The following is a 19,753-nucleotide window of genomic DNA, read 5'->3' as shown; positions in this document are numbered from 1 at the left end:
ACCAGCCAATCAAATAAGCTACTATTAATAAACTCTATTTCTACTAATAAAACCTTTACAATTACTAAAATTACCCCAAGTTTCGAAATATAAATGAGAAAAATACTAACTAACCAATCAATGACCTGTCTTCCCGTGACATTACACATTGATTTTTGTCAATATCCAGCAAGTCCACTCTGGAGCCACAGACTGGACTGGACTGGACTGGATAGTTCCTTTAGGTGCTGCTGCCTGTCTCTGGGTCCTCCCATCCCCTGTTCTTTTAGTTGCTGCTTCTTGTCTCAGGGTCCTTCCCTCTCCTGCTCACTTAGGTAATGCTTCCTGACTCTGGGTCCTCCTCTCTTCTGCTCTGATGACAGGTTGAGTAGATAGGGCCTATACTATCTAGGGTTTAGATGAAAGGTGATCTCCGATTCTTTGAAGGCTTGACAGGATAGATGCCAAGAGGTTGATTCCCCTGGTTGGAGAGTCTGGAACTAGGGGACGTAGTCTCATGATAAGGGATGGCCCGTGGTAGAGATGAGGCGGAATTTCTTCTTTCAAGGAATTCTCTACCCCAGTGTTTGGATGCTCAGCTTCCAAGACTAAGATGGTTAAATTTTTGGACTCCATGGGAGTCAAAGAATATAGGGAAAAGGCAGGATAGTAGAGTAAAGTCAAACAGCCATGATGTTATTGAATTGACCTTCCATCATAAGGTCAGAATTGGGGTGTTCGCTGATGATTGCACTATTTTCAGCACCATTCATGACTCCTCAGATACTGAAGCAGTCCATGTCCAAATGCAGCAAGACCTGGACAATATCAAGGCTTGGGCTGACAAGTGGCAAGTAACATTCGCGCCACACAAGTGTCAGGCAATGACCATCTCCAACAAGAGAGAATCCAACCATCGCCCTTTGATGTTCAATGGTATTACCATCACCGAATCCCTCACTATCAACATCCTGGGGGTTACCATTGACCAGAAACTGAACTGGACTAGCCATATAAATATTGTGGCTATAGCAGGCCAGAGGCTAGGAATTCTGACTCCCCAAAGCCTGTCCACCATCTACAAATCACAAGTCAGGAGTGTGATGGAATACTCCCCACTTGCCTGGATGAGTGCAGCTCCCACAACACTGAAGAAGCTGGACACCGTCCAGGACAAAGCAGCCCACTTGATTGGCACCACGTCCACAAACATTCATTCCCTCCACCACCGACGCACAGTAGCAGCAGTGTGTACCATCTACAAGATGCACTGCAGGAATTCACCAAGGCTCCTTAGACAACACCTTCCAAACCCACGACCACTACCACCTAGAAGGACAAGGGCTGCAGGTTGATGGGAACACCACCACTGGAAGTTCCCCTCCAAGTCACTCACCATCCTGACTTGGAAATATATCGCCGTTCCTTCACTGTCACTGGGTCAAAATCCTGGAACTCCCTCCCTAACAACACTGTAGGTGTACCTACACCACATGGACTGCAGCAGTTAAAGAAGGCAGCTCACCAACACCTTCTCAAGGGCAACTAGGGATGGGCATTAAATGCTGGCTCAACCAGCGAAGCTCACATCCCATGAATGAATTTTTCAAAAATGATGGAACAGGCTTGAGGAACCTTATGGTCTACTGCAGCTCCTATTTCTTATGATCTTATGAGTCAAAGAGCATGCTCATTTATTGATTGCTGCTGGAACTACATGGCAATGTAACTGGAGTGGACTCCAGAGCACTGACAGTTCCAAGACACTGAGGACCAATTTCAGTAGGACCAGCAATTTAAAAGCATATTCCAAGAGATTGCACTCATACAACTGAGCCTTGCTACATGGAAATGCAGACTGAAGTTAGGAGTATAACAGTCCAGAAGCACAGTCTTGCTGGCTTTACCTTTCACGTGGAGTGGTAACTTGTTGGGAGAGAATCTCAGGGAATCACGAACTCTCAGTTTTCCACCTAAGGAGATCAGGAGTTGTGTAAGATATTATGTTTTCTGCTGGACTAATAATCTTTGACTGGAAATGGGAGTAGAGATAAGTTCCATGTTGTATGCTTGGAACGTTGGCTGTTTTGAGTGATCTCTAATTTCTTTTCTCTCTCATCTCACTCTCCACCATCTTAAATCAAGGACCAAAAAGACTCACTACAATTACTTTTCACTTATCAACTTCATTGGATTTCTTAACCTTAAAAGAAGAAAGATGGAGAGTTGAAGAACGTGATAATATTTTTACAGAATCAGGGGATGATACAGAATCAGGGGATGATACATTCAGTTGGCACAAGGTATGTGTAGAGATATTTTGTCAGTTTTACCTATGACTATGTTTAGTGAGACTATGGAGAGACTTTCACATAAAACTACATAGAATGTACCGTACAGAAAGAGGCCATTTGACCCAACTGGTCCATGCCAGTGATCATGCTCCACACAAGCCTCCACTCCCCCACTCTTCATCTGTCCCTATCAGCATAACCTTCTAAACTAGTCTATGTTAAAAATACTCCTTAGGAAGAACATAGACACATAGTAGTGTCCTTCGTGTGATGCAATACTTTCGGGTTTAACTTAATAGACTCCAGATTCACACTAATGTGTTTGATTCTTTGCTGCCCTTGCCAGTGATGCCCACATCCCATGAAAGAATTTTAAAAATGCACGTTTTGAGAGCAATGAATCAATCTATATTTCTATCACCCATGTATTTCCAAAGCCAGAAAGTGTAGATGAAAGACAGGGGAAACTCAAGTAAATACGCAGATCGTACAAGGGTGAGTAGCACCTTGTGCAGCAAACTGCTAGGGAGAGGTTCAAGGTTTCAGAAGTTTGAAATAGACAAATTCCTGCACCTCAAAGGGATTGTCAGTTATTAAATGGTGTAAATTAGTTAGAAATAGCTCACTGCAAGGGTGGGAAATACTTAGATTGGCAGGATGATCTTTTGCCTGACATTCATTACTATATGACGACACAATAGCTCCTGCCACCGACCAGAAGTGTGGCAGGAGCAGTTGCACATGCGCACTCGACCCACACTGTGGCCGCTGGCGCATGGACAACTGTCCCTGATGCCAGTGGCAGGATGGAATTTTTCTACGTCAGAACTGAATCTACAGGAGGAATGAAACATCCCCCCCCCCCAACCCCACACAGAACACCAGTTAACTTACCACAACCCATAATAAATCAGACCATGAGTACAAACAAAATAAATACGTTTATCCAAATGCGATTTTTCCCCCAACCTGTTAAAGCATTGTGCAGGGAACCTTTAAAAGCCCAGGTGGCTCAGTGGATGATTATCAGACTCTGTTTTGAATCCTAAACATGATATACATTATTTGAGTATCTTATTCAAACATTTTTTGATTGATTTTTGTCAAGAAATATTACAATCAATTCTCCACAGTCTCTAAGTCATTGGAAGTTGGAAATCTTATTTACTAAAATTTCCTCATTTATATCTTCTTCATTCACTGAATCGTCAGAAGCATGTTTTACAGTGGGAACTGGTGATAAATAATAGGCAAAGTGGATACAAGAACTTGCAATCAGTTAAGGACCACACAGCATTGTTAGTCTGTGTCTAACCAACTTGTTTGTTTTAATGCAGCAGTTGACACTCTGACACTGAGACCGACACTAGCCACCTGCTTCCCATAAGACCATAAGACATAGGAGCAGAAGTAGTCCATTCGGACCATAGAGTCTGCTCCGCAATTCAATGAGATGATGGCTGACCTGGTAATCCTCAACTCCACTTTCCTGCCTTTTTCCCATAACCCTTGATTCCCTTACTGATTAAAAATCTGTCTATCCCAGCCTTGAATATACTTAACTTTTTGAGATTCGTGCACGAGGACCCCCAAATCCCTCTGTACTGCAGCTTTCTTCAGTCTTTCTCAATTTAAATAATATTCAGCTCCTCAGTTCTTCCTGCCAAAGTACATAACCTCACAATTTCCCACATTATATTCCATCTGCCAAGTTTTTTCCCGCTCACTTAACTTGTCTATATCCCTCTATAGACTCTATGTCATCCTCACCACTTGCCTTCCCACCTATTTTTGTATCATCCACAAACTTGGCGATAGTACATTCACTTCCCTCATCCAAGTCATTAATATATATTGTAAATAATTGTGGTCCCAGCACTGATCCCCATGGCACTCCACTAATTACAGGTTGCCATCCTGAAAATGCCCCCCATATCCCAACTCTCTGTCTTCTATTAGTTAGCCAATCTTCTATCCATACTAATATACTACCCCCAACACCATGGGGTCTTATCTTATTAAGTAAATTATGTGTGGTACCTTATTGAATGCCTTTTGGAAATCCAAATATATTATATAGAATTCTAATAAATGTGTCAGGCATGATTCCCCTTCATGAAGCCATGCTGACTCTGTTTGATTATATTATGCATTTTTAAATGCTCTGCTATTACATCCTTTATAATAGACTAACATTTTCTCAATGACAGATGTTAAGCTAACTGACCTATAGTTAGCCATTTTTTGTCTCCGTCCCCTTTTTGAATAAGGGTGTTACATTGGAGCTTTCCAATCCTCTGGGACTTTTCCAGAATCTAAGAATTCTTGGAAGATTACTACCAGTGCATCCAATATCTCTGTAGCTATTTCCTTTAATATCCTAGGATGCAACCCATCAGGTCCAGGTGACTTATCGGCCTTTAGCCCCATTAGTTTCCCTAGTACTTTTCCTCTAGTGATAGTTATTGTATTTATTTCCTCCCCCCGCCACCCCCCACCGACTTCTGCCCCATGGTTATTAATATTTTTGGTATGCTATTAGTGTTTTCTACCATGAAGACTGATGCAAAGTATTTATTCAACTCCTCTGCCATTTCCTGGTTCCCCATTATTATTTCCCAGCCTCATTCTCTTAGGGGCCTATATTGATTTTGGCCTCTCCCTTTTTAACTATTTAAAGAAGCTCTTACTATCCATTTTTACATTACTTGTTAGTTTACTCTCAACGTTTATTTTCTCCCTCTTTATTTTTTTTTTGGTCATCTTCTGTTGATTTTTAAAACTTTCCCAATCCTCTGCCTTACCACTAATCTTTGCCACATTGCATGTTTTTTCTTTCACTTTGATACTATCCTTAACCTCCTTGGTTAACCATGGTTGGTTTATCCCCTTCCTACAATCCTTCTTCCTCACTGGGATATATCTTTGCTGTGAGTCATGAACTATTTTCTTAAACGTCTGTCATTGTTCATCAACCATCTTTTCTGCTAAACCCCTTTCCCAGTCCACTTCAGCCAACTCTGCCCTCATTCCATTGTAATTACCCTTATTTAAGTTTAGCACAGTTGTTTCCGAACTAAGTTTCTCACTCTCAAACTGAATGCTAAGTTCCACCACGTTATGGTCACTGTTTCCTAGGGGATCTTTTACTCTGAAATCATTTATTAAATCTGCCTCATTACACATTACCGGATCCAAAATAGCCTGATCCCTGGCTGGATCTACAAAATATTGCTCTAGGGAACTGTCCTGAATACACTCTATGAATTCTTGCTCATGTCTACCTCTGCCAATTTGATTTTCCCAATCTATATGAAGATTAAAGTCACCCATGATTAATATACTGCCTTTTTTACATGCTCTCATTATCTCCTGATTTATTCTCTGTCCCACAGTATAGCTACAGTTAGGGGGCCTATAGACTACTCCCACCAGTGTCTCCTTCCCCTTGTTATTTCTTACCTCCACCCATATGGATTCCACATCTTCTGATCCAAGATCATTTCTTGCTATTGTACTTATTGCATCTCGTACTAACAAAGCTACCCCACCACCCTTTCCTTGCTGCCTGTCCTTTCGAAAAGTCACATGCCGCTGAATATATAGTTCCCAGCTTTCATATCCTTGGAACCATGTTTCCGTAATGGCTATAAGATCATACCCATTAACCTCTCTTTGTGCCGTTAATTCATTTATTTTGTTCTGAATACTACATGCATTTAGGTAAAGAGCCATTAATTTTGCCTTTTTACCATTTTTTTCCCCCTTTGATCCTATTTGGTGCTTTTCTTTATGTTGGTACACTCTGTCCCTTCCTGTCACGCTCTGGGTATCATTATCTAAGTAGCTGCCCTGCAATGCTGCCATATTCTTTTGCTATGTAAGCTTACTTATCCCCTCTCCAGAACACTCCCCCCCCCGCCCCGCTCTATTTCGTTTAAAGCCCTCTCTACAGCCCTAGTTACTCAATTCGCCAGCACAGGCTGGTCCCAGCATGGTTCAAGTGAAGCCCATCCCACCGAAACATCTACCCTGGTACTGCAGCCAGTACCCCATGAACTGAAACCCATTCCTCCCACACCAATCTTTGAGCCACACATTTAACTCCTTGACTTTATTTACCCTATGCCAGTTTGCCCATGGCTCAGGTAGTAATCCCAAGATGAATACCTTGGAGGTTCTGCTTTTTAATTTAGCTCCTAACTGTTCAAATTCTTTCAGCAGAACCTCCTTTCTAGTCCTATCAATGTCATTGGTACCAACGTGGATGACGACAACTGGATCCCTTCCCTCCCAATCCAACTTCCTCTAAAACACTGAGGAGATGTCCTTAACCCTGGCACCGGGCAGGCAACACGGCTCACGGTTGCAGACAACAGTATCTATCCCCCAATTATATTTCCGCTACCACTGCTATGTTCCTATTTCCCACCCCACTTGAATGGCTCCCTGTACCACGGTGCTGTGGTCAGTTCACTCATCCTCCCTGCAGTCCCCGCTCTCATCCACACAGCTTGCAAGAACTTTGTAACTGTTGGACAATTGCAGGCACTGAGGCTACCCCCTGGGTCCCCATACCTGCCTCACCTGCAGTCACACCCTCCTGTCCCTGATCACAGACCCAATTCGAATTATCTAACCTGTGGGCTGTGACCACCTCCTGGAGCAAAGTGTCCAGGTAACTTTCCCCCTCCCTGATGTGACGCAATGTCTGCAGCTCGGACTCCAGCTCCTTAACTGGGATCCGAAGTTCCTCGAGCTGCAAACACTTACTCCAGATGTGTTCGCTCCGGATCACTTTGGTAGCCAGCGGATCCCACATGCTGCAGCAGCAGCACATCACCCGCTCTGTCATCGCTATCGCATTTTATTTAATCTATTAATTAATTACTCTAGTGTCCCTGCTCTTTACACTTGAAGAACCCCTGCTCTTTACGCTTTATTGAAATTAATTTTTTACACCAGTATCGATCTTATGCTTAACAAGCTATTGTTAAGAAAGAGAAAATAAAGACTAGAGATCTAAACGCAAACTATAGACCTTAATTTTAATCTAAAGACTAGAAATACTCACCAATCCAACTCACCAATCAGCTGCTCTCTGTGGTCTTTTTAAATGAAGTCTCCCCGGTCTTGGTTTTATATGAAGTTGGTGATGGCGTTGCAGCACAAATAAACACAGCCATGTTACAATGGGCCAGAAAGTATGCTATGAAATGTTAACATACAAACATTTAATCTGCTGGCCTGAAATTCCTCCCGATTTAGTAGAGTAGTAAATTGTTTAGAATAAAATGATTTTTAACATCTTCAGCAAAATAGCCGGGGATGTGTTTCAAATGCACCAATTGAGCATTTTCTCATTGATACGCTTCTGTGACGCTTTGGGGCAATCGTACAGACTTCAACTTTCACCTTTGTTTAATCTTTAACCTTTCGTAAAGGATCTAACCTCCTCTTTCATGGTGAAGTACTACAGGAATGGGAATAAGTTTCTTACAGCTTTTCCAGACGGAATGGCTCAGATATTGTATCCTTTGTGGAACGTACTAGAATTGAATTGCCTTGGATGCAGGCTACACGTCTTTGGGAATAAGAGGGTGTGCAACAGTCCCCTCAATGATAAACACTTAGATCAAATTCCTCGTGTGCTACGTTATCGCAATTGTTATAGAGAAATGAAAATGTCAGCGGGTCCGACAGCATCTGTGCACCGAAAAACAGATTTAGCAACAGGTCAGTGATCTTTCATCGGAGCTGGAAAAGGTTGGAGATGTAATTAGATTTTGAGCAAGTGAAAGGGGGCAGGGTGGGAAGGAGAACAAAGGGGAAGATCTGTGATAGGGTGGAGGGCAGGGGAGATTAAACGACAAAAGGTTTCAAGGCACAAGTGCAAAGGAAATGGTAACGGGGACAAGGAAAGAAATAAAAGATGCATCTAGAGAGAAGGTGTGAATGGCAGGATCCAGTTGCAATGGTTAAACTGGTTATTTTAAACAGACATTTCTCCGCACCTAAAAACAAAAAACTACTGCGGATGCTGGAAATCCAATACAAAAACAGAATTACCTGGAAAAACTCAGCAGGTCTGGCAGCATCGGTGGAGAAGAAAAGAGTCGACTTTTCGAGTCCACATGACCCTTCAACAGAACTGAAGTATAGTTAGGAGAGGGGTGAAATATAAGCTGGTTTAAGGTGGGGGGCGGGGGGAGAGAGAAGTTGAGGGTGGGGTGGTTGTAGGGACAAGCAAGCAGTGATAGGAACAGATAATCAAAAGATGTCACAGACAAAAGGATCAAAGAGGTGTTGAAGGTGGTGATATTGTCTAAGAAAATGTGCTAATTAAGAATGGATGGCAGGACACTCAAGGTACAGCTCTAGTGGGGGTGGGGTGGAAAGACTAACAAGGTATTAGTTGTAGATTTAAAAATAATGGAAATAGGTGGGAAAAGAAAAATCTATATAAATTATTGAAAAAAAAAACAAAAGGGAGGGGGCTAAGAGCAAAGAGAGTGAAGCAGTAGCACGAAATAGGCTCAATGCAAATCCTGGTTTTATTCTGCGGCCCATCTTTTTATCCACTGATATCAGTGGCAAGGAAATTGGGGCATGTTGCAAAACGGGCTGACAATCCTCTGCCATCCTGCTGCTGCCAAAGACCAATTTCAACCCCAATGACTCATGGGGTTGGGTGCTTTCACAAGCATCTGCCCAAGTGTTATTTCCCACTGGGGGCGTGTGGCCGCACGTAGCGGGCTGCTCGGGTATTCAAGGAGCACAGCGTGAGTCTGCTCTCAACCATTCTCCACCAATGTTTGCTTCCCCCACTGTACAGCAGGCAGGTGATGGGGAATCTGAAATAAAAGCGGAAATGCTGGAAATACTCAGCGTCTTTGGAGAACGAAATAGGGTTAACGTTTCAGGTTGTCAAGAGCTGTTGAAGAGTCATCATTCAGAAATAGGACCCTTCGCTGTTTTTTCCTGATGCTGGGGTTGCAGTGCTGTTAACTGCTGTAAGTCTTGGCTGAGAGTGGGCTAACTTACTCCAGAGTGAGGTTCAAACTCGGTCCGGGCAAATGTATTTATTTAATGTGTTAACCCTTTGCAGGGGCGTCAATTCTTTGTTTCAGAACAAAAACCTGTTTGTTAACCTTAAGGTTTGATTGCGTTGTTTCCTTAATAACAATAAGCTACCCCTCTGGAAATTTGGCAATTCTGATTTTTACTGACAAGCAAAAGAAGTTTAGCTGCATCGTGCAGGAGGACAGAGCTAGTGAACCAGCAATTCGAGCAGTATTTAGCTCCTATGGGAGGTGCACCTGTTATCATCCAAATGGGGTGGTCTGGTAGGTTGCTTTAACCTTATGATTAAAACTCACTCCACATCTTATGTTATGAACACAGCCTTTGATTAGTTATGCATTCCACAAGCCGATGTGCTGCTGAACCTACTCTGCTAAAATAGTCAGTTTAATTGACTGTTGCAAATGAGATTATCAAACTATTTATGATTTATCATTCAGATTGTGTCTCTTTTCTGAAAAAAAAAATAATGCATTATGTTTCCAAAGCATTTGGTGGTCATGTGGACTGGTATGCTTTTTGGCAACGGTAAATATACTTTCTCGTCCAAAAGGATCTTTTTTTTTCTCGTTCTCGAGAGCCTGTTTTAACCTTTTCTCAGATGATTGGTTTATGTATGGGTCATGGGGTCGTGATAGGCGGAAATAACAAGCCTATCCTGTGTGTTTCCGCCAGCAAGCTGCTAGGGGAGCTTTCCTCATAAGATTTCTATAATATTCAATACATTTCTCAAGATTTTAAGATTATTGAACAGCGATTTCTTCCACTTTTGTACCCTGTCAGGCAGATGTAAAAGACTCCTGGACACAACTTCAGAGAAGAGCAGACGAATTTTCCCTGTGCCCAAGTTAATATTTATCTCCCAACCAACATCAGTCAAAAAGCAGATTGTCCAATCATTGTCACATTGCTGTTTGTGGGAACTTGCTGTGTACAAATTGGCTCCCATTAAATTAGCTTTCTGATGCCCTAATGTTGTGAAAGGTGCTACCTAAATGCAAGCTCTGTCTATCATTGCCATGAGAGGTGGTGACCCTCCTAGCATAATGAATATCTAACTTACACCTTGACTTTAAAACCCCCCTCCTTGTTTTCAGATCCCTCTGTGGCCTTGCCCCTCTCGATCTCTGTGATCTCCAGCCCCCCAACCCTCCAGGATATCTGCGCTCCTCAAATTCTGGCCTCGTGTGCATTCCCAATTATAATTGCTCCACCTTTGGTGGTCGAACCTTCAGCTGCCTGGGCCCCAAGCTCTGGAATTCCCTCCCTACACTTCTCTGCCTCTCTACCTTGCTTTCCTCCTTTAATACCCTTCTTAAAACCTACCTCTCTGACCAAGCTTTTGACCATCTGACCTGATATCTCCTTACGTGGTTTAGTGTCACGCTTTCTTTGATAATGCTCCCTGTGAAACACTTGGGATGTTTCCTTATGTTAAAGGTGCTATATAAATATAAGTAGTTGTCGTTGAAGTTCTAACATGTATATATGACTGATGGATGTATCTCTAGGTGACAACTCCTATCCCTCTTGTTTTATACACAGGATAAATATTAATGCCTTGGGCGGCCATTATTTGGATCAACAAGGCAGCCGAGTGAAGCGATGGTGCTGGAGAGACCGTTTGTCCCCTCTTATCTTTGCACCTTTTAAACCAATTTTCATATCATTAAATGAAAACATTGGGGTCAGAATTATAGAGCAAGGACGGATTTTTATTACTTTTTTGGCTATGGGGCAACAAGCAAAATTCAAAGTGGGAACGAACCTGAAGGTAAAATAATCAGCATGTTTAATCCTCTTGTATAATTTTCTCCCCCGTGTTCATTTCTCCCAGGCCCTTATACCAAACCCTCACTTCACTCCAGTAATTCGATAATTACAGCAACAGTCCAGCGACTCGATAATAAAGCTTGGAAAGAAAGGAATTTATGTAGGGGGTGGTGGTGTGTGTGTCAGCTTCACCTCTGACCTCTGAGCAGTCCGAATCTCTACCACTCCCTGGGTTCTAGACCTTGGACTTATTTGGGGGTTGTGACAAAGTGCAGCAGACAACTGGTTTTGGTGCAAGAAAAAAAAAACTGGGTTTATTGAAGTCACAAATGAACTTATAACATTAGGATTACACTGAGATTATACAGACCTACAAAGTACACTTAGTTAAGAATGGGGAACACACGGCATAACGAGGGAAAATCACGCTACTAATCCCCTTACCCTACCCCCAAAAACCTAACTAAATTGAACTAGGAGAGGTCAGGGATCATGCTCACCAACCAGAGTTCCTTGACAGTTCGAAATCCAGCCAGGTAAGCCGGTTGCAGTTTTGGGGTACGCTCTTTGTGTCCTCTGGGGCCTGCCGTCCCCACGTGGTCCTGGTCTGTGGAAACTGCGAAGGTTCCTCAGTTGGGTGGAGGGCGCGGTTGTGGGTGGTCGATCTTCGTGGAGGGCTGCGGTTGCGGCCTTGTTGTCTTCGGTTGAGCCTGCCACCCCGTGCCTCTCGCTGTGATGTTGCCTGCGGGCCTGCAAACCTCCAGATCTCCTCCCTCCGCTTGGCTCAGCTACCTCTCCCTGCTCAAACTCTGCTTCAACCGCTCCAAAACTGCTCACTGCCCCCCCACCACCCCACTTCGTAACTGGTAGCTCAGTTATACTGTTTTTTCGAATTTATCTTAATCCAAATCAAGGTTAGTTCTTTGTCTGATTTTGGTGGGCTTCTTCAGGTGATTGTTGTCCCATTTTTAATGGGCTCGCATGATGTTTATCGTTGTCTTCCTGTCCCTGTAACTAGTCTTGAACTGAAAGTCATTGTATATGTGGAGTATTGATAGGTTCGCATAATTGCATTGATTGCTGCCTTCCTGCTTTAGTATTTAGTAGCGATTATTTATGCAAGATTTTGATGGGCTTTAGTTTCATGTAAGATGAAGTCTTTCTCTGGGTTGATTGTTTTAAAGGGAAGAATGCGTATTCTGTCTCCTCTCGTTGTCTGGTTACAGGCAACAATCTACACTGCACTCAACAAGTCCGGGCATGTCCAGTCCCAGGCCCCCATGGGCCCAGCCTCCTGTCTGCAGGGTTCTACACTTAACTCAGCAGTTGGGTCCTCTGCCATAAAAGTCCGAAGCTCATATCCTTGTTGATGATATGAAAAATGTGGGAATTTTGAGAACCCTTCATTTACAATTTATTTAATTAACTCAAAGAGGCAATTCTGCAATCCATTGCTTCCGATGGGGAGTGTTCCCCGCTGGGAGCACGTATCTGGAAATCTCTGGCGTGTTCACAACATGATTCTCCACTTTTTAATTTTGACAGATGGAAAATAACAGGCCTCCGCTGCAATTTCCGGTGATAGGCTCCTTCCTTCTCATCGGGCATGCCAGATCATGGAAATCACCCCATACAACTCCATCCCATGCTGTGGGCATTGAAGGATTTTTTTTTTGTAGGCCTCAGTAGTCCAATCTCAGGATGGAGGGGCTGAGGTTCCCCACTGAACCAACTGGAAGATGGGTCACTCAGAGCTGCTACTTTGCACCTCCTAACAAGTGCTTGGGTTCAATTTAAAATAGTTGGCAAAAAAATCCAGAGGTGGGGTGAAGAGGCAGTTTTTCATGCAGCAGGGTTTGTACAACCTGGAATGCATTGTCTGAGAGGACATTGGAAGCAATATTTTTGAAGAGGAAAATATTTGCAGGGCTATGGGGAAAAGAATAGATGATTGGGACTAATTGCATAACTCTTCCAAATAGCCTGCACAGACACGATGGGCCAAATGGCCTCCTGTGGGTGAGGGGGTTCCCACTGCTCATCACTATCCAGCAACCCAGGCTTATGGAATGAGAGCTATTATGATGGTGGTTGAGGGACAGCAGGATCAGTCTTGGTTGTGAACAATGCCTCCTGTTCCTCCCCTCCACCACCCGAGTTAAAGACATAATAGGAGCAGGACTGTGCTTTCGAGCTTGCTCTGTCATTCAACCCATCATGGCTAATATCTACCTTAACTCCATCTTCCCATTCTACCCCCATTTCCCTTAATTCCCTTCGTGTGAATGTTGCATCTGGTCATTGTTCAGTTCTCCATGTACTAATTGGCCACTGGGCAAGGAGGTGGCAGCATCTTATCTCCTCCGCAGGTCCTTCAAGGGAAGAGGGAAAAAATATTGAACATTCTTTTCCAATAAAGAGGTTGAAGGCACATCTCCTCCATGAGAAGCAGGTCCCATCCTGCATCTTCCTGAAGATGTGGGGGGGAAAAAATCACAACAGGAAGAGAATACATAAGGAAAAGGAAACATGAGGCAGAATTTAAGTTTTGCAAGTGGGGATCCTGTAAAATCGCACAGATGGCCTTCCTGCCACCTACCCACCCATCTCTCACTTATAACGGCCACTCGCTGCCCAGCCGCGATTTTGAGGCCTTTGGGAGGAGGTCCAAGATCAGGAAAGAAGGCCGCAGGTTACCCAGCTTGGGCCTTGGGTGAGAAAGGGTGGGTGAGGGGTCGGGGTGGGGGGGGTGTGTGTTGGGGGTGGGGGGTTCCTTCATCACTGTCCTATTTACCAATTGGTTCCCACCCACACCCCCACCCCTCCCTCCAGCCTCACTATCAAACCCCCAAACCCCTTTACTCCCCCACCTTGGGGTCTCCCCTCTGGTCCCTGCCGCAAGGTCCCAGCACTTAGAATCTGGGCAGTGCAGAGTGTTAAATGGCTGCAGGGCAACCAACATCGATGGGGACGTGTGCCCTCTGACCGTTTTGCTGGTGGCCCACCATCCGAAAAGTCCTATCTGTGGTAGATTTTATTCTTGCAGCTCAGGTGTAAAACTGGGGTTGTGGTCTGGCTGCACCTTATTTCAATGGATAGAAATATCGGGCAGTTGTTATAACAGGGGGGCGGCCAACCCACTTCATCAGGTTTAGACCCTGGCAGCAAGTTGACAATTTATTCCCTCGTTACTTTAAGCAAAATGCGACATCCTCAAGCTTTACAATCATCTGAGCCCACTTGCTCCATTGAATTGAATCTCACTGCTTTATTTTGTTCACCCAGCTTAAAAGAGTATCAAAGGAATTCCTTACAAACTCTTGGATAACTGAAGACGAGCTTCTCCTTCAGGCCAGCCGGCTAAAAGTTCGAACAGCAATCAACAAATTGTGCATTACCCTGAACTTTCCAAGCAACGACGCGGAGAAAATTCCACTCCCACTTTATCTTGTGTCTCAACAACAAAGGCTCTCCCGACTCTATGCAAATATTAAAGGGGAAGAAAGCGCTAAGGTGGAAAAAGCTGCCTGAGGAATACAGATGAAAAGACACTGCAGTTGGCTGAGTAAAATTTGTGTGTGGGGGAACAGAGGTCGGGGGGGTGCGGTGGTGGGATTTTGTGGTTTATATATACATGAAATAAGCTCTTGAATTTTGACTTGAACTAAAGGATTATTAAAATGAAAATATGCCCGAACAGTGTTGCACCTATGAGAGTAACATTAGCTCAAGCAAGAAGGCTGGCTTCAGGTTGAAGATCCTAGCCCTCCTTAGATCCACGACAGTTTTTGATTTTACCAGAGTGGATCTATAACAGTGTGAATGAAAAGTATAGTGGAAGGATGGGACTGTCAAATCCGATTGTCCTCCTTTCCCAATTTAAGGTATTGTCTTAAATCAGTGTCAATTTGTGTGCTGTTAGTGAAAATCCTATGATGATAATGGCAATTTATTACTCAAATGATTTTTGGACCTCTGTAAATCTAATGCTAATGTTTGTTCATCAGTTTAAAACAAAACTTAATAAAACTCAACATATTTTTAAAGTTGATTGTTTAAAAAAATATTCTATTTCTAGTATTCCACTTCCTGAGCCTTAGAGTGTCACCAGGGAAGGCACTGGGAGAAGGGAAGGGTTTCCCAAAGTGCAGGAGAAAAATTGCAATGGCATCACACACTGGCCATTTATTAATGGCTAGATTAGTGCAGGAGCAAGGGAGTGGATCAACTACAATGGGAAAATAAATATTTCTAATAAAACAAAGGTGTATTAAAGTTCATAATAACCATTAATTATTCCAATTTCATTAAGTGAGGTGTTTTAATTTCTTATATTTTCCACTGTAAATGTCATCAGATTCTTTCATCAGTCTGTCTTGAACTTACACTTACAATAAATAATGGTGACTCCCAACCCCGACCTCAGATTTCTTCCCTCCTAATAAGGTATTGACACAAGCTAGGGTACAGGCCTGTGGTCAAACGTCCATAGGTTTAGTCTAGACAATGGATGTCACTGGTCATCATGGCTAACCAACCTAAGTGCCCAGACACCATCCTGGTTGAGAGCAGCCAACTTGGCATGCTGGACAGTGCATTTACCAACTAAGCCATTACTGTAGCCTCTTAAAGTACAAGTTGTCGTACGGGTACATCATTAGTGTTCATTCAGCAGAGCAAGAGTTTCTTTGCTCATTGAACATTTTGATAGGAAGAGCTTGTATACATCATACTATCAACTCCTATTTCATATGCCTAATTTTATGAGTTTTGGCTGTTTTTAAGTTGCTAGATTGGGATGGAGCAACATTTCCTCACGGAGGAATTATTTTTCCAAATCCCTTTGATGGAATTCACTTTTGTTTTCAGATGCCATTTGATGCTGGCATTGTTGGAGCAAAGGTTCATATTTCTTCCAAGAAGCTAGAAAACGTTCTGAAAGTTTACTCTAATGTTTCTTATACATGTTTCGTGGACCAAGGTGGTTTCCCCAAAGAGAAGCATCAGGTCCTTTTGAAGGTCGCAGAGGCCATAATTCGTGGAGATCACTTGAAGTACCCCTGTGATATATTAGGGTCTCAGGACAGGGGCAAGGTGAAAAAGGTAATGACAATGTGAAGAATCAGTCCAGCATTAAAGCATAAGCAGCATTATTGCATATAAAATACAGAAATTCATTTTTACTTTTCTTTTTAAGTGAAATATTGTATCCCTGAATGGAGGTCCCTTTTATGTGTTCAAGTGAATGTAAAAGACCTCATGGCATAATTCAAAAAGTTGGGTTTTCTCCCAGCCCCTTGGCCAGCATTCCTCCCACAACCGGTTTGACCAAGAAATTAGCTGATCAGTCGTGTCATTTGCGGTTTGTGGTACTTTTCTGAGCACAACTGTGCTGCACTGGTGGTGCTGTCATCATTCAGACGAGAGGTTAAACAAATGTTCCACTTTGCCATTCAAAAGGTATGTAAAAGAGTTCACAATGCTATTTCAAAGACGACCAGCAGAGTTCTTAGCAAGCTTTGGACAGGGCACAAAGGAGATTTACAAAGATAAAAGCAAAAAGCTGCAGATGCTGGAAATCCAAAACAAAAACAAAAATACCTGGAAAAACTCAGCAGGTCTGACAGCATCTGCGGAGAGGAGCACAGTTAATGTTTCGAGTCCGTATGACTCTTCAACAGAACTAAGGAAAAATAGAAAAGAGGTGAAATATAAGCTGGTTTAAAGGGGGGTGGGACAGGTAGAGCTGGGTAGAGGGCCAGTGATAGGTGGAGATAACCAAAGGATGTCACAGACAAAAGGACAAAGAGGTGTTGAAGCTGCTGATATTATCTAAGGAATGTGATAATAAGGGTACAGATAGCCCTAGTGGGGGTGGGGTGGGGGGAAGGGATCGAAATAGGCTAAAAGACAGAGATAAAACAATGGATGGAAATTCATTTAAAAATAATGGAAATAGGTGGGAAAAGAAAAATCTATATAAATTATTGGAAAAAAGGGGGATCAGAAAGGGGATGGGGATGGAGGAGAGAGCTCATGATCTAAAATTGTTGAACTCAACATTCAGTCCGGAAGGCTCTAAAGTGCCTAGTCGGAAGATGAGGTGCTGTTCCTCCAGTTTGCGTTGAGTTTCACTGGAACAATGCAGCAAGCCAAGGACAGACATGTGGGCATGAGAGCAGGGTGGAGTGTTGAAATGGCAAGCGACAGGGAGGTCTGGGTCATGCTTGCGGACAGACCGAAGGTGTTCCGCAAAGCGGTCACCCAGTTTGCGTTTGGTCTCTCCAATGTAGAGGAAACCACATTGGGAGCAGCGAATGCAGTAGACTAAATTGAGGGAAGTGCAAGTGAAATGCTGCTTCACTTGAAAGGAGTGTTTGGGCCCTTGGACGGTGAGGAGAGGGGAAGTGAAGGGGCAGGTGTTGCACCTTCTGCAGTTGCATGGGAAGGTGCCGTGGGAGGGGGTTGAGGTGTAGGGGTTGATGGAGGAGTGGACCAGGGTGTCCCGGAGGGAACGATACCTGCGGAATGCCGCCGGTGGGGATGGGGGGGCGGCAAAGATGTTGCCTGGACTGGAAAATTGCAGCTATGGGGAAAGTTTGGATAGGCTGAGGTTTTTCTCGTTGGAACAGAGGAGGCTGAGGGGAGATTTGATTGGGATGTACAAAATTTTGAGGGACCTGGATAGAGTGGATGGGAAGGGCCTATTTATTTCAGCAGAGGGGTCAGTGACTAGAAGGCATAGATTTAAAGTGCTTGATAGAAAGATAAGAGGGGAAATGAGAAAATATTTTTTTCACCCAGAGGGTTGGGGAGTGGCGTCTGGAACTCACTGCCTGGAAGGGTACCCTGAACTCACTTAAAAGGTGTTTGGATATGCACCCTGCAGGTTACAGACCAAATGCTGGAAAGTGGGATTAGTCTGGGTGGCTTATTTTTCAGCTGGTGCAGACACGAGTGGCCTTTGTCGTCTCAGATCAGATCTTTCCTCTAATACAGCCCAAATGTATACCTTGCCTCCTCTATCGCGTGTTACACACCCACTCAATCTCGGTCCTTGAAATTTTATTTCATCCAAATTTTATATGATGCATTGTGGGAAAATTGGGATTAAATTCTAGCTGGTCACAATCTAAGTGCCATTAAAAGTGATATAGTTTATGAACAGGTCAAATGATCCATAAGGAAACCAATTTAATCCACTTACAGCCGACATTGCGAGGAGCGTAATTGACGTGTTGGGATTTTTTTTTTGTATTTGTGTAAAGAATTTGTAGCATCTCCAAACATAAAATAATTCCCGAGTTGTCACATGTAATGACATAGTAAATACATTTCCTGGCATTTCTGCTTCTGTATTTTTGCCAGATTATTAAACGTGTGGGTTTAGGCCCTGCTAAATCTGTTTATATGATTTTGCTAGAAATATGTAACAGGGAATATCAACAAATGCATGACTACTTACTAATGATAGATTTTATAGCTGTACTATCAGGACAGAATGTTACCAACTTTGAGCAAGTAACCATCGGTGCATTGAGGACCCATATGCCCAAAGCCATTCTGATAAGCCCATGATTGTCCATTTCCTCCAAGTGTCTTTCAGATTGTATAAAAAATGTTATGAAGAAATTATCTTAAACCATTATGGAGTGACTCAAACTTTATTCTTTCCAATTATTTCTACCATCAATAATGTGTATTTCATGCTTCTGTAGGATCATTATCTGTAAATACATTTTATTTTAGCCTGTACATAATAACTGGGCAGTGTATTGTTTACACTGTAGACAGAGAGTATGGTCTTTGAATCCTGTTTACTCATGAATAATGTATACATGTACAAGACACTTGAGGGTACCCAACATCAATTTAGCCATATCCCAGTAAGGAGTCAACACCTTCAGCAAAGAATAAAGATGTACACCTTTTTTGCAGTTAATGGCATGCTTAGCCATTCACTTGGCACTTGAGGTATTGACTCATAGGTTGTTTATAAATAAACAGATTCTTTGTTGATTAAAAATGCCGGGAGAAAGCCCCAGATCATAAGTGCCTCTGGCACATCACGCCACCATGCTGCACAACCCTTTCAAACTTTGCAACAGAAATGTTTAATGATAAGCTAATTAATTCCTTTCCCCTCACTAACTTTGCCTTTTTAGGATTAAAAGAACAAGACGCTGTGAAATACGACCAGGCAGATTTGCAGACACGAGTAGCTGCTGACGGGCCGTGACCACTCATGATAATGCACACTTGATCCTCAGCAAGTCGACCAAAGGGATACCCAAACTAGCTTTATTCAGACTGATCAAGATCAATCCAGGTTTTGTGTCTATTATCTTTTACCATTTGATAATTTTATACAACACAAATTATATATTTGTACTTATTTGAAAGACAGCAAATAGCTTCACATATTTCATAAACCAGGAACCCTTTTGCTCCTGGACTTCATGAACTGCAAGTAGGTTGTGTGCTACCTATAAATGTTTTGCAATACATTTGACTTATTTTTCTAGTAAATGGTGATTGTGCTGTTTTAAGACAGATGCTTATGTAAGCAGTGGTCTATTAGGGCTCAAAAAGATAGCTTTGCATGCAATTGTTATATGGATTAA

The 19,753-nt window shown here is 42.9% G+C and overlaps 1 protein-coding gene across 1 annotated transcript in view; it reads left to right on the top strand.

Moving 5' to 3' along the window:
* Window positions 1-19,411, top strand: part of LOC144694096 (glutamate-rich protein 6) — a 65,727-nt gene extending 46,316 nt beyond the window's left edge. Inside the window, exons 12-18 of the mRNA XM_078564454.1 lie at window positions 2,125-2,282; window positions 7,718-7,803; window positions 9,464-9,619; window positions 10,902-11,130; window positions 14,415-14,694; window positions 15,999-16,232; window positions 19,295-19,411. Of these exons, the coding sequence (XP_078420580.1) occupies window positions 2,125-2,282; window positions 7,718-7,803; window positions 9,464-9,619; window positions 10,902-11,130; window positions 14,415-14,660 (875 nt within the window). The 3' untranslated portion in view covers window positions 14,661-14,694; window positions 15,999-16,232; window positions 19,295-19,411. The remainder of the gene's footprint in view (window positions 1-2,124; window positions 2,283-7,717; window positions 7,804-9,463; window positions 9,620-10,901; window positions 11,131-14,414; window positions 14,695-15,998; window positions 16,233-19,294) is intronic.
* Window positions 19,412-19,753: the final 342 nt, after the last annotated feature.

The sequence above is a fragment of the Cetorhinus maximus genome, chromosome 19, assembly GCF_964194155.1.
Source record: "Cetorhinus maximus chromosome 19, sCetMax3.hap1.1, whole genome shotgun sequence".
NCBI classification, from domain to species: domain Eukaryota; kingdom Metazoa; phylum Chordata; class Chondrichthyes; order Lamniformes; family Cetorhinidae; genus Cetorhinus; species Cetorhinus maximus.
Note: the sequence above shows the minus strand (reverse complement) of the source record. Positions and strands in the feature narration are given on the sequence as shown.